Raw genomic sequence first — 24,867 nt, 5'->3', positions numbered from 1 at the left:
AAAACTGACACATTTAAGAAAATGTTCACCTTGAAACCAAACTGAGCTTTTTTTTTTTTTTGTCTGTCTTTTTCCTTTTTTTCTTCATTTCCTTCTCTCTTCCTTTGCTTGCTCTCCCTCTCTATCCCCAGGATGATACAGAACCGTACTTCATAGGGATCTTTTGCTTCGAGTCTGGAATAAAGATCCTCGCCCTTGGTTTCGCCTTCCACAAGAACTCGTACCTAAGAAATGGATGGAACGTTATGGACTTTGTGGTGGTGCTCACAGGGTGAGTGGCATTAAAAGTAGACATCCAAACACACAAACACAAGCTTCACATTCACTGTTCCGGCATAATTACACTTGCAAAGTCAGCATCAAATGCATTCTTTTCCTTCAGATTTTGGTTTTAGTGTGTTTCTACACATGTGTGTTGTTGTGTGTGCATGTGTGTATGTGAGTGTCCTTTCCCTGCTCCTCTGCCCTAATGAATGGGCCCCATTCTGGGCAGGGCAGTAGTCAGATCACAGAGTAGAACTGCAGGCAGCCAGCAGCCTGGGTAGTGAACAAATGTCACCTCGGTATATACAGAGGTAGGAGGGGGCTCGGGGGCACAGATGGATAATACATTGGAGAGGAAGCAAGATCAGGGGTTCCAAGAATAATGTACACGTTAGCCAAATGGAGAGAGAGAGAGGGTAATGGGAACAAAAAGGAGGGGAAAAAATGTAAGAATGAAGAAAAAGGAAGGGAAATAAAAATGGGAGGGACAAACATACAAAGCAGCAGCACAAAAGTCTGGCAGCGAAAATGTGATTTAGAGTCAGAGTCATTTATAAAACACTGCTTCAGCTGGTGAAAAGAGGAAGAGACAACGATCTTAGTTTCCTTTACTATGTTTATATCATTTTCCTTTAATGTCAGGGCAAAAGGAAGGAATCCAATAAATGAATTCATTTCTGTCAGAAGCTTTACAATAATTAACTTATTATTACCTTCCAATGAATTCATTATATAGTTCTGAAAAAAGAAACAGAGAACACAAATAGTAGGATGAGCAGGATGATTGCAATTTACTTGCATGCAAATGTCTTTACATACACTTCTTCGTCAGTTTTTCTTTTTTTATCGTTTGTGTTTGTCTGCCAAAATGCCGGTCAGGTGTCATTCTTTGGTCTATACATATTTCTCTTAAGCTTCCTAAATTTATTCATAATATGCTGAAGTAGTTTGTATTTAATAATTCATGTGATTTAGGTAAATGTTATGCATGAGTGGCAGGTTAATGAAAAGGGAAAAAAAGTGTGTTATTAAATCTTTGTGAATGTTTGCTGTTGACGTCAGGATTTCCTCAGCCAGCTGACTGGGCAGAATGCATATAAGACTGCTATAGTGCAGTGGATTTTATTTATTTTTGTTTTTTATACAAACTTTGCATTTTAATAACATATTAAATTATAAAACTGCAATAAATGTGTTTAAATGGCCTGGCAACTAAAACACCTGTTAAAATTGAACTGTAGGATTAGAGTGTCCAGTGTCATTATTGGCAGTGCTGGCGCATGTTTTTATGCATGTGATGATTTAGAGCTTAATAATTTTTATAAACCTTTTGCATCTTTGCTGATAAAGCAACAGCTGAACAACTGATTGCCTCTCTCTCTAACACACACACACATTACTCACAAACACATTCACTGAGTAAGTACACAGTCTGACTGTATGTCCTTATGCTTTAATAAGAGCAATCATGACGCCATGCTCCTCACTGCATGACACAACAAGAGTGGCTGTAAAAGAGAGGAGAGGTGAGAAAGAAAAGAAGTGTCAGCCAGACAGCAGGAAAGAGTGGGGCAGAGTGGAGAAAGGAGAGGTAGAAAGGAACGACAAGGATGTCCTGAAAACTTCCAGTAAATGCCTTCTCGAACACAAACCCCTCGTGATTTATTAGAAAGAAGAATACATTAAAACATTTTATAAAATCTCTCACCTTGTGCAAATCCTCCCCAGCGTCATTGTTACACAACAGGTCTTTTTGTCGATTATTACAAAGTGATTCTGTCTGATGGCCTCGCGGTAATTGCAACACTTGTTTCATAAAGTAATGCAAACAAATGTTTGTTGTGTTCTAATGCAATGACTGATGCTACGTAAGAAAAGAACGACTGTTTCAATACTGTCCAAAAAGTGTTTAATTACTGTGGGCACCCATGTGTCACGATGAGAGGGAAGAAATGAACCCAAAATCAGATTGAAGAGGCAAGAGGCCGACAAGTGTAACGATCCAGGGTTTAATGTGGTCAACTGATAAACTTACAAAGACAAAAACATGGAAAAAAACAACGATGATCAAAGAGTAACAGAAACCAAGGAGAATATATATATATATATATATATATATATATATATATATATATATATATATATATATATATATATACATATATGATAACTAATGAGTAGAAGGTAAAGTGAATGAGCTAATTAAACCAGGTGTGCTGAACAGGAAATAAAGAGGAAAACAACATACAAAGGTGTAGCTCTACAAAATATGACAACAAACCAAAACAAACAAACAAAAAAAAATAAATAAATTAAAAAAAAAAAACAGAAACTAAGGAACAGAAATAAAACCAAAGATAAAAAAAAAGCCACAAGTATATCTTCATCTTCTCTTTGTCAACATATTCTCCCATTTTGTAAGATTAATCCTGCATAACTAAGGCTGGGTGTAATGACCAAAAATAAAAAAAAATAAACAAATAAACAAACAACAACAACAACAAAAAACAAAACAAAGATATTACATATCTGTACTAAATGGCAGTACACAATTTACAGTATATCTCAGTATTTTCTGCACATATTTACTATCATTACTTTAAGAGCATCCTAATGCTCTTGTATTGTCAAAAATTATGGTAATGCATGACATTTGTGATTTTAAACATTTGTGGTCTTTAAAATATAGATTTCCACATTAAGAGGAGTACTTTAAATGTATCATGAAGTCTTACTATATTTGTTGTTTACAGTGATTCATATTTAAGAATTCTTCAATATACAAGGAGCACCTCAAATATACCTTGAAGTCTCCTTTACCTGCAGTTGGAGCCTTTCAAAGTGATTTAAATTCACAATCAGTCATAATACCTAATAGTGGGTTTTACCATAATGGTGTCTTAATGATGAAAAAGTCAACTTACACAAGGAGCTCACAGCTATGGTCAGGCTGCAGCTGCTCTGCAGAAGTTTGAAAAAGAAATATTCTGAATTGGCCATGGTTTTTTTCAGCGTGTTGGTATATTTAATGCAGGGTGCAAGCAGGTAGTCAAAGTCTGTATGTCAGCAATAATGAGGAAAAAGATTATCTGATGCCCAATGTCTTGCTCATAAACACAAGGGAAAGGGGGTGTAGCTTAACTGTTACACACTACTGTGACTTTACTGGGAAAACAGGTTATCTAAAGCAGTAAACTATAGTAAACTATAAACTGTATTGTCCTCATTTATAAAATATTGATAACAATGAAAAAGTAGTTTACTGCCCCACCTTGCACACAGCACACACTGCAGCACTTACAGTACACATACAGTAGCAGGCATTGTCATAGTACATTGTGGACATCAAGTAAAGCCAGTACATTTTGCACACACACACATGCAGACACACACACACACACACACATTCTTTGTTGAGAAGTCTGAATGGCGGTTGTGTTTTTGGCTGTGCAGCTCTTTGAAGATGAAAGGTTACTTGGCCTTTCTACCCACCTTTGGAGGAAACCTTTGATACACACTGACCAGTACATACACACACACACCAACTCATGCATACCCCCCCTCCACACATACACATGCACACAGACATTTCCACTTCAAACATTCTTTTCCATTTCCTACTCACCCTTCTTTTATCCGCTCTCCTCAGACATATGAAGACAAACACACAAATGGTACTTAACATGTCTAAATAGAGCAGCTAGATAAGCTATTCACTTTGCAGTGTTTTTGTCATTTGATTTGTGTGCACTCATGTGTGTGTGCTGACCTACCTGTTGTGGTAAATTGCAAGAGTGGTTTGGCACAGTGAATCCGCTAGTTGTTTTTCATTCCCATATTGATTAGTCATCCAATTACCCACAGTTTATAGCTATTCTGGCCTTGCATCTTCCTCTCTGTTCTGTCCTCCAGTTTCCTTTCTCAAGTTCATTTGATTAGATACACATAAAGAGAAGTAAAAAATAAAATTAATAAAAAAAAATATTTCACTGAGTTAGAAATGTGAGATTTGCTAAATCTGTTTTTACATTATACTATAATAATAAGAAGAGAGACTTATTTTTACCCTAAAACGAATTAAATTAAGCATTCTGTAAGTGGTAAACTAATGCATCCACTGGCTCATCTCCTTTATGATTTCTGGAGCCAGTAATTGAAGTAAGAACACAGAGCACACTCTGGACTTCATTAGTCATCACAGGACTGACACACAGAGACTATTTACACTGATTCATAACTACAGGAAATTTGGAATTACCTCGTAGTCTAATCGACATATCTTTGTAATTTGGGTGGAAACGGAACACCTGGAAGACAGTTAGTGTCATTAGGCAACCGTGTCACCCACTGCACCACTGTTCCACCCTTAAGGAGGACGTCTCCCAGTTTAAAATGTGTCTCGAGGTTTGTGTGAAAATGATTTCAATTCCCTGCAGCTTTAACATTCAGATAATTAAATACTGTGTAGGATAGTCTAGAGGTACTGCTTTCATTGACATCATGTAAAATTATGATGAAAGATTATGCTGATCCATTAAATGTAAAATATTTCAATCACAAGGAAAAATGTGTAGAGTTTAGAGGAACAGATGAAGTGATGTAGTTAGTTTTGGGAACAGAGATATTTGATGTGTTTAGCTGAAATCAGCAGAAAAGCAGACAAGGCAAGCAGGCAAAATCTGGTGTTTGGATAATGTGTTGGATTCTCATGAGAGGTGGACAGTGGAGAGATTGTGTAATAGCAATATTGCTTAGCCTGATTGTCCTATATCCTTTTTGTTCCACCACCTAAAGTGCAGGTCTAGAGTTGATGTTTTTCCTAGATGTACAGTAAACAGTTTTTCTGTCCCTGAAGAAGGAAGTGTTGTTTTCCACTGGCTTCTCCAAATGACCTAATTTCCAGTGTGCATGTTTGAATTATTTTCTCTCAATATGTTTCATCTCCCACCTATGTTCATTTGCCGCACCGATGTGTGTGTGTTTGCTTGTCTGAGATGTGAAACATTTACGTTAAATGCAAATGATAGGGGGAAAAAAAAACAAAAAAACAAAAAAAACAATCAATCTGACTCCTCCCTTGGCCCTGTTTCCAAGGTGATACAGAGATTCTATCAATGAGCCAAGGTCCCTGTTGCCATGGAAACACTTATGAATGAGAAAGGGCCCAGTAACCGTGGAGACGGTTTGAATGAGGAACTGCCTCATCGGTCTGACACTGATTGTGACGGCGGATGCTATTTGGAAACTGAATTCTCGACTGCCTCATCATCATCATCATTACCATCGTCATCATTGCTGTCACTATCGCAGCCATCGTTGTTATTATCATCACCATTGTTGTCATTATTATTTTCATATGTGTTACCTGTAATGATGGTCATCAACAATTTGAAATTACAAGATTTTATTGATATATGTATTTTGTCCCCAATAAGAAACCTTTGGGCACCCTAATGTATATCCTTATTTGTAGCAGGTGTGAGGTCATTTAGAATAATTTTCAACATATCGTACAAGAAAATAAGTGGGCCATGTAATAATACTCCTCCATTTTATCTCACAATCTAAGTTAGGTTCTTAAGTATTTATTTTTTATTTGAGACCCTGTGTTTTTGCATTTATTTATTTATCTTTTCAAATTTGATGTTTTTTTAATTTGTTTTACTCTGTGTATTGATCAGTACATCACCAATATTCCTTTCTTATATCACATTCATTGCTTCCTTCACTGCCATCCTCAGTTGCATCTGTGTAGCCCCCTTTATTGGCAAGACTCTTTGAGGCTGTGTGTGATGTGTCCTTGAGAGAAAATACAGAATCCTTACCTTCCTTGGGGGTCATGCTGTGTATCGGTGCCTGCTCTGTGATCTCACAGTGGAGAGGATATCATGTGGCCGTTAAAAGCAGCACAATACATTTATTGAAACAGTGATCGACCAATATAATGTACATGAGATTCATGTTCTAGCATGAATAATGCTATAGATTATTGCAGTTAGAGTACCATTTAAGCAAGGAATGTAAATCAATTATTACCAAGGGATAATATGAAGGATTATATTACGGTTATGCTCAATGATCAGTTGTAAGACAACATAGAGTGGTTCTGCCTAAATCTGCTAAATATTTAAGTATGACTTCTCTTGTGCTTATTTGTTTATCCACTGCAGTAAACATCATGATGCGCTATTTATTTATGTTAAGTTTTATCATCAAATTTCATAGTTGATTTAATTGTTTAGGCGTGAGGTGCTTGATTATATCAGCCAGTGTCCAACAAATATATTGATTGCATTTATAAAACATATAATAATTTAAGAATGTTTGTTTCTACAAGATCAGCTTTGCTAAGACAACACTGCTGCATTTCCATCTTGCGGTTTCTGCCATTTATATTTCACTTGCAACATAACTCCTTCCCTGTAATGACTTTTACTGGTTTTTGTGCTCCTGCTAAATGTTCTTGATAGTTGTCTTTGGTTGTTTTTTTTTTTTCAAGAGAATGTAGCTTGATATTTCAGCAGCACAAGCAGATAAAGTACAGTACATCAGTGCCTTGTGACCAAACTAGAAACCTCTCAGTTACAAGTCAGCCCCTGATGAGGCATTTGATATCACACAATGTCATTACAAGGACCCTTGGTCTACACCAATGATGGAGCACCTATCACTGGGGGGCCTTCCTGATAATGCTATTCCATATACAGTAGCACAACTACTGCAAGTATATATTTGATCATAGACACTGAATTGATGTTGCTTTTCCCTTCTAACAAATTGGTAGTATTCCAAGCAAAGCAAGCAGAGCTCAGACCTGTGATTAAGGCTCTGCTGTGTCACTGGGCTTCTTCGTGCAACAGAGGAAAGTAGAAATATGTCAGAGAGACAGAATGAAAGAGAGAGAAGTGGAAAGAAGGATGATTCATAGTGTGCGTCAGACAGTGGGACTGACTGGAAGTCTGGCAGCACAAGGGAACATCTTAACCTTCACAATCTGTTTAAGACTTTTTTTTATTTTGTCCAAAAGATTATTGCTGATAAAGGCGCTGTAACGCACACCACGATGTGTTTACTGTGGCCTCCAATAATGGGAGAAATATTTTAAACCTACCAAGAATAGGAGTAGACAAAATAAGCAAGTCAGCATCTCTAATTCAAGCCACCTGCCAGCGCCCAGTCTCCGCCTGCTTTTCTTTGCTGTCACTCAGTTTTTCTGTCCTCATTCCTCTTTCATCCTCCCAAATTCCATCTCCTCTGCATCTCCATCTTTCTCCTTTTTCATTTAGTAGTCTCTCTCTCATCTTGATACAGAACACCACCCCTTCAGAGCATCCCTCCCTCATCCTGATACACTTCTCTGTCTTACTTTACTTGTCAGCTCTATTGATCAGCTCAGCTCTTACAGGATTTACATACAGTGCTCACCCAGCCGCATGTAATGGTCTGCCATGAGGGTGTGTGTGTATGAGAGAAAATGCGAGAAACAGAGAGGTTGACTGACAGTGACAAGCCTGACTGGCTTAAATATTGATTCGCCTTGCACACTTCTCTGCATTTGTCTTTTTCCCTTCAGGATTCTGTCCACTGTGGGTTCAGATTTTGACTTGCGGACCCTACGGGCTGTAAGAGTATTGAGGCCTCTCAAACTGGTATCCGGTATTCCCAGTAAGTCAATACTTCTCATTTGAGCCAAAAATATAATGACTTTCTTAATGTTTTTATCTGCCTCCCACTTTCATCACTGTTGGTTATTACTTACCGAGTGAAAAAAAAAAAGAAGAACAAAATGATATTGGATATTTTGGGGAATTAAACAACACTGTCATGTTTTATGTAGTTTGTTTTGCTATGTTTTGCATAATGCACCAAATAAAGAAGAAAAAAATATTTTTGTGCACACTATGCTCATTTTCTAAATGTTATAGTGGCCCTACTGCTGCACTGTTATTAATAGCTTGCTCTTCACTATAGGTCTGAACTGACAAACTAAAGCTTACTCATCAGAAAATCTTACTTAGGTTTCTGTTTCTGGTTTCTGGGTGGCCAGTTTCCACAAAAAAACATTTGGCTTTAAATAAAAACCTGTGATGGCATTATGCTTTTGAGACCCTCTGTCACCTTAAAACAATGTGCAGTTATTGACCTGGCTTACATGGTGTGATCACAGGTTACAAGTAAGGAAGTTTCTGTCTGGGTTATTTTTTCTTTGTTGTAAAAATCCTTCTGCGTAAACCATTTTTACAGCCTTGGAAAACCTTTTGATTTCCCTTGTAAGTGGTGCCACATTTGTAAGGAAAATAAATGTGAGATTAATAGCAAAGTTGAGAAGGCAGGTTGCACCCATAAAACAACTTTTCTGCCAACGCCAAACAGTTTATTCTTCTGTTGACTCTTTTGGGGTTTATGGTACCTCAGGTGTTCATTAGCTTGTACAAGTGTCACCTAGCTAAAAACAATTATTTCTATAGAATCCCATCAAAAATGAATTTTATTTGCTTTGTGGTATTCTAGATCATAGCACCATTTCTTTTTTATCCATGTACCTTTTTATGTTGTAAAAACCTTTTGGTTGACTTTATGTTGGTGCTAATGGTTATGTTGCCTAACATTAGATTGGTGTTTATATGAAATAATTTGTGCTCATTTAAAGAGCTGAAGCTCTTTATCACATATTTTATGGCCTGAGTGGTATTATTGAGAAAATAAATGACAAAACCCTGCATCAGCTTTTGTCCATCTGCTGAATAATTATTTCTAACATTGGTATTGGTTGGTGCATCCTTAGTTTTTGGAGATGTGGCATACAATAAGTACGAGATGTTTTACTTTTAAAATTAACTTTAAGCTTTATGCTATTCCTTTTCCTCACTTCCTGCTCTGCTCATCTGCAGCTTCCCGCTGTCTGTGATATAAGTGATGGTCTATTATGATAATTCTTAAAATCCTAAGTTGTTATACACTGTGTTCCTCAGGTTTACAGGTGGTGCTTAAATCCATCATGAAGGCCATGATTCCTCTGCTGCAAATTGGCCTGCTGCTTTTCTTTGCCATCCTCATGTTTGCCATCATCGGACTGGAGTTCTACATCGGAAAATTCCACCTAACTTGCTTTGACAATCACACAGGTAAAATAATTCATGTGCATGTATTTGCCAGTCATTCTGTTTCCCCCAGAGAAGACTGCACCTGCTCCTGCTCAAGTAGAGTTTAGATCATTGCAGTGATAAAAGTACAAATTTGATGTTGCTTTACCAAAAACAAAAGGACTTTTGCATAATTTTGATTATGAATGCCCATGTCAAGAAGTAGAGTAGGTTTTCAATTAAATAGAATGTGGTGGGTTTAATTCCCAACTTGTCTTGGCCATATGTTGAAGTGTCCTTGGGAGAGTTATTAAAATACAGATTTTCTAATAGTGTGTATAACTGGGTAAATGTGGCTGTTGACACACAAATAAAAAATGCTTTGAATTGTTAACAAGAATGCAGAAAATTCTAATGACCTTGTGTTTGTGATGATGAAGGCAATTTTCAGAGATGTACCTTCATTCAACACTGTTGTCTTGCACCTAATGCATTTATCAAAGGATTTTGACAAGAAGTCAAGACATAAGAAAAACACTGGATCAACAAAAAAATAAAAAAAATAAAAAAATATTGCTTTGACTTATACCTTGCTTCTCTTCTGCTCCACCTCCCCACTCCCACCATATGTTCAGATGAGATCCGAGAAGAGTTTCCATGTGGGCATGAACCTCCATCACGGCTGTGTCCAGAAGGCACCACATGTAAAAAGTACTGGTTGGGACCAAACTATGGGATCACCCAATTCGACAACATCCTGTTTGCTATTCTCACCGTCTTCCAGTGCATCACCATGGAGGGCTGGACTGACCTGCTCTACTATGTATGTACTGTTCATCACATTTACACAGTCAGGGACCGGTTTGTTAGGAACAAAGAATGCTGTTTCAGCAAGGCTACCAAGGACCATACGATGCGATGCAGAATGCAGAACCCATCAGTACTTGTCATGCCTCAATAGACAACTAGACTGAGAGAAATTTTACAGTGTCAATTTTTCACATCAACCGTGGTTTGAAAGATGGTGCATTTTTTTTTGTTTGTTTGTTTTTTTTTTTCTTTTTTTGTCACATTTCGTAAAATAAAACTCGACAATCTGTCTCATAAAATTCTCAGATTCAGATGTTAAAACAGATAAATTTCACATGTGCACACTGTGCACTTACCCTCAAAATGGGTACCAGAACTTATTCCAACACAGTCATCACTTATGACCAAGGCTGAACGGTTCCCTGCTGTCAGTGGCAACGGTTGCTATGGAAACCAGAGGTAGATGAGGGTCTTTGAGTGTTACTGTAGTCATCGCTTTTTCTGCCTCCTTCCCCTCTAAGTCCCTCTTATTCTCCACACTGCTCTTCTTTTTTTTTATGTTACTTCTTTGTTTCTTTCTGCCCCCCCCCCCCCCCCACACACACACACACACCCCTTTCTTTATCCCCACTGCCCCTATCTGTGTCTGTCTCTCTCTCGCTCTCTCTCCTCATGTCCCTCCTTCCCGGTGCTGCTCTATATTTAAAAGGGCCTGTTCAGACCAAGTTATTCTTGCAGCTGCTGGGGAGGGGAGCAATAAAAGTTTAATGGTAGAAAAAAGGGTCTGCAGTACACTGGGTACACAGCAGCAATACCAGCTTACATGCAGGAGGAAGGAAAGAGGGAGGGGATGGGAGAGGACAGACAGGGAAGATTTGAGAAATAGCACAAAACAGCAAAGAGAAGCAGCTGGGAATGATAAAATGAATAATCAATGCTGAGGTTTATTAGTGACAGGAAGGAGACACACATAGGGAAAGGAATGGGAGGTTCAAGGAGAGAAGGAAGGCATCAAGGAATTGATGAACATATATTGGAATTAATTATAGACAGGTAAAAGAAGCTAGGAGAAGGCATTCAAAAAGATGTTGCGGAAAAAGAGACAAAAAAACAAGAAGTAGATGACAAGAAAGCAAATGGAAGGGTCGTTTCGACGAGGATGGTTGTGACAGAGAGGGAACAAGCAAAGTATTTGTTATACATTATTTACTCAGACAGAGCAGCTAAACAAAGTGGCAGATACACATTTACTTTCTGAGGTGATTTAAAGCAAATTCATGTCATTCCTGCTGTTTATATTTCCAACAACAGTGAACGGCACATTGATTCATCCTTAAAAATTGGGCAAATTTTCCTTTTTTTTAAATATATGGACGCAGACCTGAAAACACATTCACTTCACCAGAATACTTTCATCTTCCAGAAGACACAAACAGAAACAGGTCACTAGAGCTACATCACAGTTTAGTTTGCTCAGCTGTCTTTCCTTTAAACTTAGACACAGCAGCCCATAATTTACTGTAAAATAAGTAATCAATAATGAGTTTTTCTTATTATTGAATTGGATATAATTATGATGATGATCACTCAGATTTTCAATACTCATTGATTAATTGTGAACAAAGTGACATCTGTGTTAGCTCAGATGCTATTATATCAGTTGCATGGGTGCATGGCTAAACATTGATTACTCTGTATGATGTCTTTGTGCGGGTGTTTCCAGAGCAACGACGCCTCAGGGAGTGCATGGAATTGGATGTACTTCATCCCCCTTATCATCATCGGCTCCTTCTTCATGCTCAACCTGGTGCTTGGTGTGTTGTCAGGGTAAGTCTCTGAGAGGATGTATAAAGATAATATGCAATTTGTCACACTATGACATGATATATATATATCTATATATATTTATATATATAGATATATATATATATATATATATATATATCTTTACGTGCTGATGTATATACTGATGTATTTGTGTTGTGTGTGTCGCTGTAGGGAGTTTGCCAAAGAGAGAGAGCGTGTGGAGAACAGGAGTGAGTTCCTGAAGCTCAGACGACAACAGCAGATTGAAAGGGAACTCAATGGTTATCTAGAATGGATCTGCAAAGCTGGTGGGTACATTTTACTATACATGTTCCAACTTTTTCACAGACAGTAACTCAGTCTTAACAACATCTTACATGTAATGTGTTGCATTATAGTACAAAGATATAGTACAAAGTAGAAATCAGTGCATATATAAAAGAAATCCTATAAATGAAACAATTTTTTTTTATAGATGATATTACTCAGAACTTGGTACACTAAATAGTCACATTGAATTAGACCTGTATCCATTTTAGCCAATATCTACCAATAGGTTTCTAATAACTATGACTATATATATTTTGTAATTGAAAATCTTTGTCTCTTGGCAGGACTTAATAACACCTCAATGTTGGCAGTAGTGCTGGTTTGCTTATTATTATTTTTCCTGTAGTCATTGGAACATTTTCTTGTAACTGAGAGGCTACTGATGCCAGACAAATCCATCACTCAACTGTCATTCTTTCTCTAGTCCTTTTACCCATCTGTTGAGAGCAAGAAAGATGTGTGAAAGATAAGAAGAATAAAAAGTCAAATGGTAGATGTTGGAGGGAACAAACAAATAGAAGATAGAAGGAGTAGACCTTTGATCTACTCAAAAACACAATTTACATGAAAACAGAAGCTAATAAAGAAATGAGAGAGGATTAGTAACTCACACAGGTGCAGTCTTTGTCTCCAGTTTTAATTAAAATACTAAATGACAATGGATAATAGGAAAAGGACTTTAAACATTGTAAATAATGTGGGGCAGGCAGATGTACATGTCAAACTAATTTTTGTTTGTGCTTGTTTTGTAGAAGAGGTCATCTTGGCAGACGATGAAAATGAAAATGATTATGACGGTATGTATTCAGACTGAGTTTCTCTAATAAAGATATTAAATGCAGAACAATGCAAAAGTCAGCATTGGTGTTGCTGCGTTTTTCTTCCAGGTTCTCGTAGGAGAGCGACGAAGAACCATAAGAGCAAAGCTGAGCTTCTAAATCCAGAGGAAGGGGAGGGAGATCTGGCAGTGGGTAAGATTCAGTCTGTCTCTCTCACACACACTCGCACACAAAGACAAACCACAGGTACATAGAGATGCTATCTTATCTTGAATTTCAGCATTACCTGACCCTCCTCTCCTTCGCCCTCCTGCCCTTTCCTTTCCTTTTCTCTGCTCCTAATATTACATTTTTCTTTCCTGAAGCCCCTCATCTGTCTTCAAGCTGCCCTTGTTATGTCATTCCAGCTTTACTCCTCCAGCCCATCTGTCACCAATCTTCTCATTCCAACAAATTTCTTATGAATTTCTTAAGACATTTTATTTTTTTCTAAAAGTGATATAATGTACAACATGTTTTGGGACAGTGCAATCTGTCTAAAAGATAATCTACATTATAATCTATCATGACTGAATTTCCAATCTTACCTGCGTATAAAAACAAATGCTTGTTACCAGCATTAATAACAGTATATCCACTTTTTGACCTTATGAATATGATCCTTATTTTAAAATTCATATGTTTGTGCAATTATGCAAAAAAAAAACCCAGTGAAACTAACGAAGTGCAATATGTTATGAAAACACTCAGGTTCACCTTTTGCTCGTGCCAGCCTGAAGAGCTCTAAGCTGGAAGGATCAACTTTTAAGCGGCGGGAACGAAGATTCCGCTTCTTTATCCGACACGTTGTCAAGTCCCAGGCCTTCTACTGGACCGTACTGTGTTTAGTGGGACTCAACACGCTGTGTGTGGCTGTGGTGCACTACGACCAGCCTGAACCACTTTCAGATTTTCTATGTGAGTGTGAGGGGCACCACTTTGAGCACAGATTATCTCCACAAATACTCAAATGCTGTCATCAAGGAAAACTAGAAGGGAGTCGGTTAGCAAATTCCTTAGTAATATGACTAAATCCGAGAAAACATTTAACATGAGCACATCCTAATAGAGTTAGAAACTGTGCTGAAACAAATTTATTTGTTTTTAGTTTCAGAAATATCTCTGGGAAGCAGAGGTTTACTACATGAAAAATGTATCGATACTGATCTTTAGGCTAATCTTTAATTTTGAGCTATTTCTGAAAACTTTCTGAGAACAAGGCGGGAAAAATTAATAAACTTGATTTGTAATTTTCTTTTATTTTCACTTTGTGATTGACAGAAAAAAAGATGTTTTAAAAAACCTGTTTTCCCTAATATAGATGGTTTAACCCAAGCTAAAACAATGAATTAAAGGTCCCATATTATGCAAAATTCACTTTCTAAAGGTTTTCTAACAGTCATATGTGTCCTCATAGCCTGTGTTTGACCCTCCCCCGGCTAGCTGAGCCTGCCCTCTAAAATAAAAGAGCGGGCGAAATGCGGATCCTTTCCCAGAGAGGGGCGTGGAGTGGGCGTGGACAGGCACCACTCATGAACATTTAAAGGTTCAGACACAGAAACAGCCTGTTCTCAGTAGAGCTCACTAGAGCCACTTTGTGAATGGCTGAAATTAAGGACCAAGGCTGCATTTGGGGTAATACCCTTTGAAAACAATGATGTTGGACCTCTGACACCCATATGAAATTGTTGAAAAAATGTATAATATGGGACCTTTAAGAAGCTGAGCTTGGAGCATCAGTAATAATGACTGTGCTAATTGACAATTATTCCACCTTTCTTTGTGTAGATTTAGCTGAATTCATCTTCCTGGGAATATTCCTAACAGAGATGTTCGTGAAGCTGTACGGCCTGGGCAGGCAGGCCTACCTCAACTCCTCCTTCAACTGCTTTGACTGCATTGTGAGTTCTGAGATAAAAAAGTTACTGTTTACATGTATATAAACACATCATTTGCATATCATGTTTAATAAACCGGTCTTTACATTTGTCTGGGTTTCTATCAGGTGATAAGTGGCAGTATTTTTGAAGTACTGTGGTCCATCATTCAGCCCGGTACATCATTTGGCATCAGTGTGCTGCGAGCTCTCAGGTTATTAAGGATCTTCAAAGTCACCAAGTGAGTCACCATTACATTAGCATCTCTTTTATTTAAATAAAGAACATCATATTATACTCAGGTTAACCTCAACTAAACACATGCTACTCGTCTCTGCTCGTCAGGTACTGGGCATCTTTGCGTAACCTCGTCGTCTCTCTGCTCAACTCCATGAAGTCTATCATCAGCTTGCTCTTCCTGCTCTTCCTCTTCATAGTTGTCTTTGCCCTACTGGGCATGCAGCTCTTTGGGGGACAGTCAGTGTTGTTTTCTTGTCTTTCTCCTCTATTTAAAAGTCATCATTTAATTTTCTAATAAGAGATGCATTTCTGCATTTCTTTTTTTTTTTTTTTTGGCATAACATTTGCTTGTAAGATATATCTTGTTATTCTCTTTATATTCACTGCCACTATGTTTTTCTCACACTTGTCTTTTCCATCTATTTTATCCTACTAGGTTTAACTTTGAAAATGGAACCCCTCCAACCAATTTTGATACCTTCCCCGCAGCAATAATGACAGTGTTTCAGGTGAACAGACACTTTTTTTTTCAAAAAAGATAGAAGGAGATAGAAGTGCATTGGCTGAAGAAAACAAGGTCTAGATTTAAATTAAGACTTTATACATATGAAATGTAAAATCCTACTTTAGAGTTTTTATTTATCCTTAGTGAGTCAAATGACTGAGCAGAAACTTCCATGTTCGTGAATCCATGTTGTGTGTGTGCATATTTATCATAAGATCATTGATAAAATCTGATTAGTTGTGTCTGTATATATATGTGTGTGTGTGACAGATCCTGACAGGTGAGGACTGGAACGTGGTGATGTATGATGGCATCCAGTCTCAGGGTGGAGTCAACAAGGGCATGGCCTTCTCTGTTTTCTTCATCGTTCTCACACTTTTCGGCAACTGTATCCTTTGACTGTGATATGGCAAAGAAGGACATCTAACACTTAGCCAAATACTTAAAATAAAGACATTTGCAGTTATGCATCACAGTTTAATTAGTTTTTTCTTCTTCTTTCCTTGTTTAATGACCGTTATACTCACTTGTCTATTTTTTGTAAGCTAAACAGACCAGTTAGTGTGGGGTTGGTGTTGGGGATGTCATTGCATTGTGAATATAGTGTGAGCTGTGACCTTCTTGGTTCTTGTGCAATCCAATATGTGAACCTGCCAAGAATAATATAATGTAAGTGGTTTAGCCACTTCTTTTATAGGCATGATGTATATCGTGTACAATCTCCTAGATGCTGGATGGCTTTTAACTCTGTGTTCAGACACTCTGCTAAATGTGTTCTTGGCCATTGCTGTAGACAATTTGGCGAATGCACAGGAACTGACCAAGGTACAATGCATTCAAATTTTCTTAACATCTCTGAACAATTTCTTGCATTTAGAAAAAGGCGATTCCACTAGCAAATGAATTTTTTTCTTTGTTTTGTTTTTTTTTTTCCTTTACATTTTTACACCCTATTATTCCCACTTTACTCATCTGATGCTTTTGATTTCCTTCCTAATCTCTCTGCAGGATGAACAGGAGGAAGAGGAGGCTGCCAGTCAGAAAATTGCCCTGCAGAAAGCCAAGGAGGTGGCTGAAGTCAGCCCACTGTCTGCTGCCAACCTCTCCATTGCAGCGTGAGTTTTTGTCTCTGTTACTGTGGCATCCTCTTTTTCTTTTTTCAACACCAGCATCTAAATGTCAAACACTTCTGCAGGATTCAGCACTTTTGAGAGATGACAGTGCCTGAACCTGTCATCTTTTCAAGTTTGGACTCTTACCACATCGCTTGATCTGGTATCAGTCTATTAAATAAACAATAAAAATTATCTATTTTTATTGTTTGTTTTCGAATTAAAACTCAATTTAATGCACAGCACGCTAGATGAAGAAAACATGAATGCAGAAAATCTGCATGTAGTCATTTTAACAGTTTGAAACATTTATCTGGCAAATTTAATGAAACCTATGCCTATACTCATATCTTCTTGTCATCTCTTTCTTTGCTTTTCTTCTTTTATTTATCTATTACTTTGCCACACTGTTGTGCATACTGAAACCCCCCTCCTTGCTCACACACACACACACACACACACACACACACACACACACACACACATGTGCATGCTACTCTGGGCAAGCTCTCCTTAAGTCAGAAGAGTCTTTGAACTCTCTGTTTACAGCAGGGACACCACACACATAATCGGTGCACACAGTCTTAACCTGCTCACTCTCCTTCACATACAGCTCAGACTTAGTTTTGGTTAAAATTCCTCATTTTTTTCATCATTTCATGAATTAAATTGTTTTCGTCACGTTTGAACTGTGTGATGTACTTCAGAGTGCTGTGAGCATTTGTCTATGTATCAGTAAATTTTACTTTACATTGGAACTGATTGTTAAAATTAAATATTTTTTCAGTACTTTGTATGTGTGTGGATGTGTGTGTGTGTATGTCAGTATAGTGAGCAAAGCTGAATTTATATAGGAGAAAAATAACCTGCCATTTACCTACTGAGGTTGTTTTCTTATATACACACTCTCAGGAAACTGACCACCTGTTCCTGCTGTGTGAAGGAATCATGAAAGATGAATCTAAATGTTGCATTAAGTTTTAAAGGCCATTGGTTTAAATTTCTGGTAAGCTTTAGGTAATTTAGAGCTTCAGTCTGCATCTCTTTTCACTGTATCAGTGTAAATCCAAATCCCTAATTTGTCCTGTAAAAAAAAGGAAAGTTATTGAAATTCCACTGGGATTGGTTCTTATTTTTCCAAGCAGGGATTTTAAACTTGGGGCCACCAGTGGTGCATGAAGAATCTCTTAAGAAGATATTCTGCGGTAGACTCGGAAAAAAGGGTGCCATACATAAAATCCAGGGAAAACAAGGCTACACGAGTCCAACTTATATTCTACAATTTAAAATGGGAATACATAAACAATGCAGTGCATTTGTTTTTTAATCACTCACTGTTTGGCTTGAACTGTTGCATCCCTTTATACAGTTTATCATCATCAGCACACAACATATTCACATATAAGAGCTTTTAGTGTAAAACGTTTGAAGTTACAAGCCAGTATGTTTGTTATTGAATATAGTGAATGCACAGGAACATTACTTGATCTTTTTAGAAAGTTGGTTTACATTTCAGCTTTTGAAGTATATTTTATAAGAGATGTAATATGTAAAACACATTTTATAAAAATATATAAAAATATACTGTATAAACAGATACAAGAAATAATATCAGGAGTTAGAATGTGGTGTTAGTGAGATGCTTAAAACTGGGATTGCTTTCAGTTAAGATATGAAACACCTTTACTGATGTGGTGTTGGTTTGTGTGAAGTTCTGTTTGGATGCACATGTTGTACTGTATTGTGTCTGTGTATGTGAGGGATTGCATTCCAAAATGCTGAATCTTTTTGTCTTAAACTACTGCTGGCATCTGTTCAGTTTTGCATCTGTTCACTTTTTGTTCTTCAGAAATATGTTAATTAGTAGTTACTTTTTTTTTAAATAAATTTTTACAGCACATTTCATGTAGAAGATGGACTTTTTTTCTTTAACGTATTGAATGGATTGCCCATTTTGGAATGAAATCCTCCTCCTGTTCTTTTGTGCCATCTCACTCACTAGCTGTTTCCCTCCTCAGCAACAAAGTACACAGTGAGTGTCACAACGCAACCGACCCCTTTCTGAACTGGTATTTATTTATTTATTTGTTTATTTATTTCCGAATCCCTTCTGTTTGAAGTTACAGCCATTCCTTGCTTTTTTTGTGTGTTTTATAACTTCCTTTGGTTTATTAACTTTCCTTTATAAATTACATCTCTGGCTTTTCTTTAGCTGTTATTAGTGTTGGCTTATTTTAAGAGTACCTTTTCTGTTGCCTGCTCCTTGCAGTATGGCTGTTGCTTTACTGTGGTTGACTGCTGGCCCTGAGAGAAAATCAAGTTAAAGTTTGTAGACGTTTTGGAGGGTAATAAGTGGAGGTGGTCACTAACTATTTTTGTGTTTGTGTAATAAAAAAAACTCAGTTTAATTAGTTTGTTTAGGTCAGTGGGGAATATTGGGTCCTGTTTTTTTTTTTTTTTCTTTTTTTTTGTCCAGCTCAACACCTGTTTATTAAATATAATAAATTTGGGTTGTTTATGTGTAAGTTATTAGAATTAATTTGGACTTTTCCTCAGTTTTATCCTCCACGGTGTCACCGTATAGTTTACCAAAGTAAGGCTGAACCGTCTTGTTCTTTGGCAAGCTGTGTAGACCTGTTCCACTGGCCCAGCCAAATGACCCTTACATATCTGTGGGCCCCAGTGTGTTCTTCTGTCCTGCCTATTTTATATACTTTTGGTGTTGGTATTTCACATCATCATTCTCATGTCTTTGAATGTATATTTGCACCACAACAGGTTTTACATCCGGCCTTTTTTTTCTTCTCCTTGCCTTACCTGCAGTAAAGAGCAGCAAAAGAACCACAATAAAGGGGTCAATAAGTCGGTCTGGGAACAGCGCACCAAGGAGCTAAGGAAGCAGACTCTGGTGTCCAGCCGCGAGGCCATCTACAACGAGCTGGACTCTGATGACCGCTGGAAGGCAAGGGAGGAGCAGAACAATGTAAAGGACAAGGCAAACAAGCCTTTAGACTTGTGCTATCAGTGTACACAAGTTGGCTGGCATTTGTCAGATGTGACTCTAATCTGCAGCTGCAATATTAGATTTACTATCTTTTATTTTTACCGGCACTTCTTTGTTCTCTCTTTTCATGAAGGTCAATTATTCACGTCACATCCGTCCAGACATGAAGACCCATCTGGATCGACCCCTAGTCGTCGACCCCCTTGAGAACCGAAACAATAACACCAACAAGAACACTGCCAACAATTCAGACCTCTGCGTGAGCCAGCACCATCCTGGGGATGAGTTCCACAAGCAAACACGGCTCCATGAGCATCATGGACAAGTAGCAGGAGGTGGTGGAGGTGGTTCAGGACCACCCCGGCCACCCCTGGACCGAGGGGAGTCCACAGAGAGTAGGCGGAGCCGTAAAGGTGAACATCACCATAAATCTCATGTCCGATTGGATGCCACAGTCATTCCTGGGCCAGGCTCGGAGGAGAGGCCATCAAGACGCCATCACCACACCCGGAGTGGCAGCCGAGGGGGAGGGCAGTCGGAGCACAGGAAGCCCAGGTCACATCGTAAAAATGCAGAAGATGGTGAGGATGGTGGGGAAGGAGCTGGAAAATCAGGGAGACACAAGAGCAAAGGGGTGGAGGGAGGTGGAGGAGCACATGAAGGAGCTGGCAATGGCAGTGAGAGAAAGCCAAGAAGAAATCGGCATGGAACTCAAACAGAGGGTGAGGGGAGGAGGATGTGCCAGCACAGAAGGAAGTAAGCCTTTCTTCATTGCTTTTTCCTGCATTCTAAAATTTTTCTCTTTCTTTTGCCATTATTCTTGTTCTAAAACTCATACTATTATCTCTTCATCTTCCTGTAGGGATTGCAGTGTTCCTAACCTCTCTACCACACGGCCCATCCAAAAGAGCCTCTCCAGGCAGAATAGCCAGTACAGTGAGGATATGGACAACCTCATGAACACCAAACTTGTTTCTGGTTCTACTCCGCCCACAGAGGGTCACCCTAACCGACTTAAGCACGCTGTAGTCCCTGCCTTTGGATCTGCCCTCCACCTTGCCAACAGCGGCACTCACGGGAGTTTGGTCACATTAGATAGTTATGGGAATATCAGTCATCACCGTACCAACAGTGTAATCAGACTGCCCCACCCAGACTACACTGCTGTGGATATGCCCATTTTTCCATCCAAAAATGCTATACTGCAAGGTAAGACCAGAGTAAAGGTGTGTGTTTTTACTCTTTCATTCCTTCTTTAACTGTTTACTTATATAGCAAACTGTCATTTCAACTCAATGACATTCCTCTTTTCGTTCTTGCCTTGTGGCCTAGTTAATAAAAATGCCAACACAGAGCCTCTTCCAGCAAAGGAGGATAAGGATGATGATGATGATAAGGGAGGCCAAGGAGGACCCAGGCCCATGCCTCCATATAGTTCCATGTTCATCCTGTCCACCACAAACCCGTATGTGATGCACGAACACATATTTACTGACACTATGGCAATTTACTGAAAAAACTGGCAAGGCAATTCCCTTGATGGTATTGAGTTAATCTCTAATCTCTAGTCAAATAACTGTAACTTGTACACATTTTGGGAAACAACAAATACTACTATTATAGATCTTAGTATGAAAACTGCATTTTGGTGACCCATTAGTAGAATTGTCTACTGAAATAGGAACACACCTGCAAAAAAAAAGAACAATTCTCGAATATGCTGAGTGGACAATTTTAATTTTGGCTCATTAACAAGTGCAAAATCTCTACCAGCTCTTTGGTAGATGCAAAAGAAAATCAAACATCCTTGTGTGCTCACAGATTTCGCAGGGCGTGTCACTACATCTGCACCCTGCGTTATTTTGAGATGTGCATCCTGCTGGTCATTGCCATGAGTAGCATTGCCTTGGCTGCTGAAGACCCGGTCTGGCCTGAATCCCCTCGAAACAATGTAAGAAAGCCAGTTGAAATTATTGATGCTGTCATTATCTGAAATATTGTGTATGTGCATTTTTTTTATTTGATTTGATTTGCAGGTTAGTTTTTGCTTATAACGTCACCCCAGCCTTCTAAATATGTGGGTCAGACCAGTAATCATTTGATGTGAAGTAACATCTAAAACATTCAAACCAGTTAAATCCACAATTGTATTGATTTTCAATGAATATTATAGAAGAATTGTTTTTTTTTCTTTATAATTTTGCCATTTTAAAAAATATCCTAAGAGAGATAAACTCCCGCTTTCCCTTTCTCTCAGATGTGCTTTTCAGAGTTAAATCAACTGTTCTACATCCATCTCTTCTCATTGTTCCACAAGCTGGATACAGCAGTAAATTAATTTTCTTCTTTTTGTACAGGTTCTCCGCTATTTCGACTATGTCTTTACAGGAGTGTTTACATTTGAGATGCTGATAAAGGTAGGGCTATGTCTCAAATCAAGAACAGACATATTTGAAATCCCCTACACCTTTTTAATGTTCTCCAGAGCTAACAGTGTGCATCATCATCATCAGCCAGTGTTTTTCCGTCTCTCTTCCAGATGGTAGATCTGGGGTTGCTATTGCACCAGGGCTCTTATTTCCGGGACTTGTGGAACATCCTTGACTTTATAGTGGTTAGTGGTGCTCTGGTGGCCTTTGCCTTCACGTAAGTCTCCCTTCTGCTGCCCCCTATCCTGTCCTCTCCCTGCTCTTTCACCTCTTGTAGCTGTACAGCCTCACTGGTACCTTGGAGTACAGTTTCCCATGTTCCTCGTTACTCACCTTCTGCCTCTCCTTACCCTAGCTCTCTGTTTTGTTTTGTTTTTATTTTCTACCACATCTTGTCATTCGCTCAACAATTCCCATTTCTGTGTCCCTCCTCATTTAGGCTTTTGCTTAAAGCTTATTACAGGACAAATAGGCAGTCCTTTACATACTGAATGACCATTTCCTTAATTTTTTTCTCTCAAATCCATCATTTGGTCCTGTAGTCCTTCCATTTCTAAGCTTCTCCTCCTTCAAAGTCCCCCCTGCCAACTGCTTTACACCCCTACATATTAAAAAAAATAATGCCCCAGCATCACCTTCCTATCTACCTCTGCCTTCCTATGTGAGAGGTGAGGACCACCCTTTGCACCTGTAACCCTTTAGTGCCCAGGGCGTTCTAGAGTTAAAGTGCCCAATGCAAAGCCAGGCCTGGTCATGCTGGGCATGCTTCCAAAAAGCTCCACACCTTTCTCCTCGGCAAAGCAGGTACTTTAAACTTTACTTAATCTGCATGACTGCGAGGATCAAATACAGTTCGTAAGTGAGTCAAGTCAAAGTTTAGGTTATGAGTGTGCTTAGGAATGTTGCTTTTGCTTTGTTAAGAGAAATGTAAGTGATACTGTAGAAGCAGCTTTTTTTGTTTGGTAAAGTCAGACATGTGTTTTTTCTCTTTTGCCTCTAATTTTGCACAGCACTAAGCCTTTTTCTTGTTTTGATTAGTAATTGAAGCTTGTTGGCTAGGATGAGGTTGACCTTCATTGTCTTATAGCAATAATAAAACAGCAACACACACTAAAATGTTTATACTGCCTTTATTATAGATTACCTGTGGGATTAAGTGAAAATCTTGTTACCAAAGACAATTTCTTGGATATTTATAGGATGCATTATTGCTGTAATTATCACAGTTGGAATATATGTGTTCAAATATATTTGCAGTGACAAATGAACAATTTGATCAATTTATTTGCAAATTTCAGTGAACGTAAATTGAACTGAAGTGTAAAATTTTGCCAGTTATGGCTTTTTTCCCCTCCCACCAGCATATACACTAACATTGTGGCCCTTTCAGAGTTTGTTTGGGCAGCTTTTGGCTCAATGTTCTGGAGCTACATTTTTTTAACTACTGTTACTGCCATATAGTAAAACTCACAGTTGTTAATTATAGTGAAACTTTCTTTGGCAGCACACCCAGATAAACATAGTTACAGTTCTCACCTCCTCTTCCATCACTCTATGTCTATTCCTTCACCTCTTTCATCACTCATAGCAACACACAGAATCCCCCTTACTTCTTTGTTGTCTTTCTGATTTCAGGAAAAACTATTTTTTAGTTCTTTAAAATTTAGTTTTATCTCAATATAAAAGGAAATTATCCTACCATATTGGAGCCAAGGTAATCCTATTTTACGAATTATCTGCTGTATTGTTACATTGGATGTAAACACACCAGGTTGACAGTCAATGAAATGGTTTAGATTTGTGATTCTGGGATGGCAGTGGGACATCTTGACTCACAAGAGGAGAAATTAAAACAAAGATGTTGCTGATTACAGATTCTAGGTCAACATGAGAAAGAAATCTTGACTAGACAGATACACGGGGCAGTAGTGGTGGCGCTATATCATTTAGCTTGATTTTTTCCCCCAGTTGTTCTTTCTGAATCATCTTTATATGTGTGTTTTCTTCACTAACATTATCCCTACTTGCTTTTGTTGACTCTCTGCTTTGTGCGTGTGTGTATGAATATTTCTACATCTGTCTTTAACTATGTCCTTCAGCTTCTTGCTACGGTCTTCTGTCTGTATTTCTTCTCTGCGACCTGCAAATGCAAATTTTTTCCCATTTAATGTTAAGATTATACTCAGGTGAATACAGTCAGGCATTGTTTGGACTGAAAGTAGAAATGCGGGAATGTTTCACCAATAAATAGCAATTTAACTAATAGACCTGATGTAACTGCAGTAGGGGTTAACAACACTAATAGCTGATGGGGAGATCAGACACAGTCATGACAGACTCATACACTTCCAGATAGTGCCTTAATTCAATTGCTGGAAATCAACCAGCACTCCAGAAAGGAACAGTCGTCTCGTTGGAGATTTTTATCACTCCTTTAATCCAATCAGTCAGGTCTGAGGGCTGCAGTGTCTTTGGTCATTTCTTCTGCAGTCCTGCTTATTTCTGTACTCACATTCTTGTCCAGACATGATTGTGAGGCGGAGGTGATGACTAATTGAGTTTGATTAGTTTAAAAGAATACCTTTACAC

At 38.3% G+C, this 24,867-nt stretch overlaps 1 protein-coding gene across 1 annotated transcript in view; it reads left to right on the top strand.

The window, feature by feature from the left end:
• Positions 1-24,867, top strand: part of cacna1aa (calcium channel, voltage-dependent, P/Q type, alpha 1A subunit, a) — a 79,871-nt gene that overhangs the window by 22,289 nt on the left and 32,715 nt on the right. The window contains exons 3-26 of the mRNA XM_041973313.1: positions 132-271; positions 7,838-7,929; positions 9,237-9,389; positions 9,983-10,170; positions 11,881-11,984; positions 12,156-12,271; positions 13,046-13,090; positions 13,181-13,264; positions 13,823-14,029; positions 14,900-15,012; positions 15,117-15,229; positions 15,334-15,465; positions 15,665-15,737; positions 16,004-16,121; positions 16,491-16,558; positions 16,742-16,848; positions 18,864-18,914; positions 19,669-19,828; positions 19,983-20,605; positions 20,712-21,058; positions 21,182-21,314; positions 21,671-21,800; positions 22,207-22,266; positions 22,389-22,495. Of these exons, the coding sequence (XP_041829247.1) occupies positions 132-271; positions 7,838-7,929; positions 9,237-9,389; positions 9,983-10,170; positions 11,881-11,984; positions 12,156-12,271; positions 13,046-13,090; positions 13,181-13,264; positions 13,823-14,029; positions 14,900-15,012; positions 15,117-15,229; positions 15,334-15,465; positions 15,665-15,737; positions 16,004-16,121; positions 16,491-16,558; positions 16,742-16,848; positions 18,864-18,914; positions 19,669-19,828; positions 19,983-20,605; positions 20,712-21,058; positions 21,182-21,314; positions 21,671-21,800; positions 22,207-22,266; positions 22,389-22,495 (3,464 nt within the window). The remainder of the gene's footprint in view (positions 1-131; positions 272-7,837; positions 7,930-9,236; positions 9,390-9,982; positions 10,171-11,880; positions 11,985-12,155; positions 12,272-13,045; positions 13,091-13,180; positions 13,265-13,822; positions 14,030-14,899; positions 15,013-15,116; positions 15,230-15,333; positions 15,466-15,664; positions 15,738-16,003; positions 16,122-16,490; positions 16,559-16,741; positions 16,849-18,863; positions 18,915-19,668; positions 19,829-19,982; positions 20,606-20,711; positions 21,059-21,181; positions 21,315-21,670; positions 21,801-22,206; positions 22,267-22,388; positions 22,496-24,867) is intronic.

Source organism: Melanotaenia boesemani, chromosome 2 (assembly GCF_017639745.1).
Source record: "Melanotaenia boesemani isolate fMelBoe1 chromosome 2, fMelBoe1.pri, whole genome shotgun sequence".
Classification (NCBI taxonomy): Eukaryota; Metazoa; Chordata; class Actinopteri; order Atheriniformes; family Melanotaeniidae; genus Melanotaenia; species Melanotaenia boesemani.
Note: the sequence above shows the minus strand (reverse complement) of the source record. Positions and strands in the feature narration are given on the sequence as shown.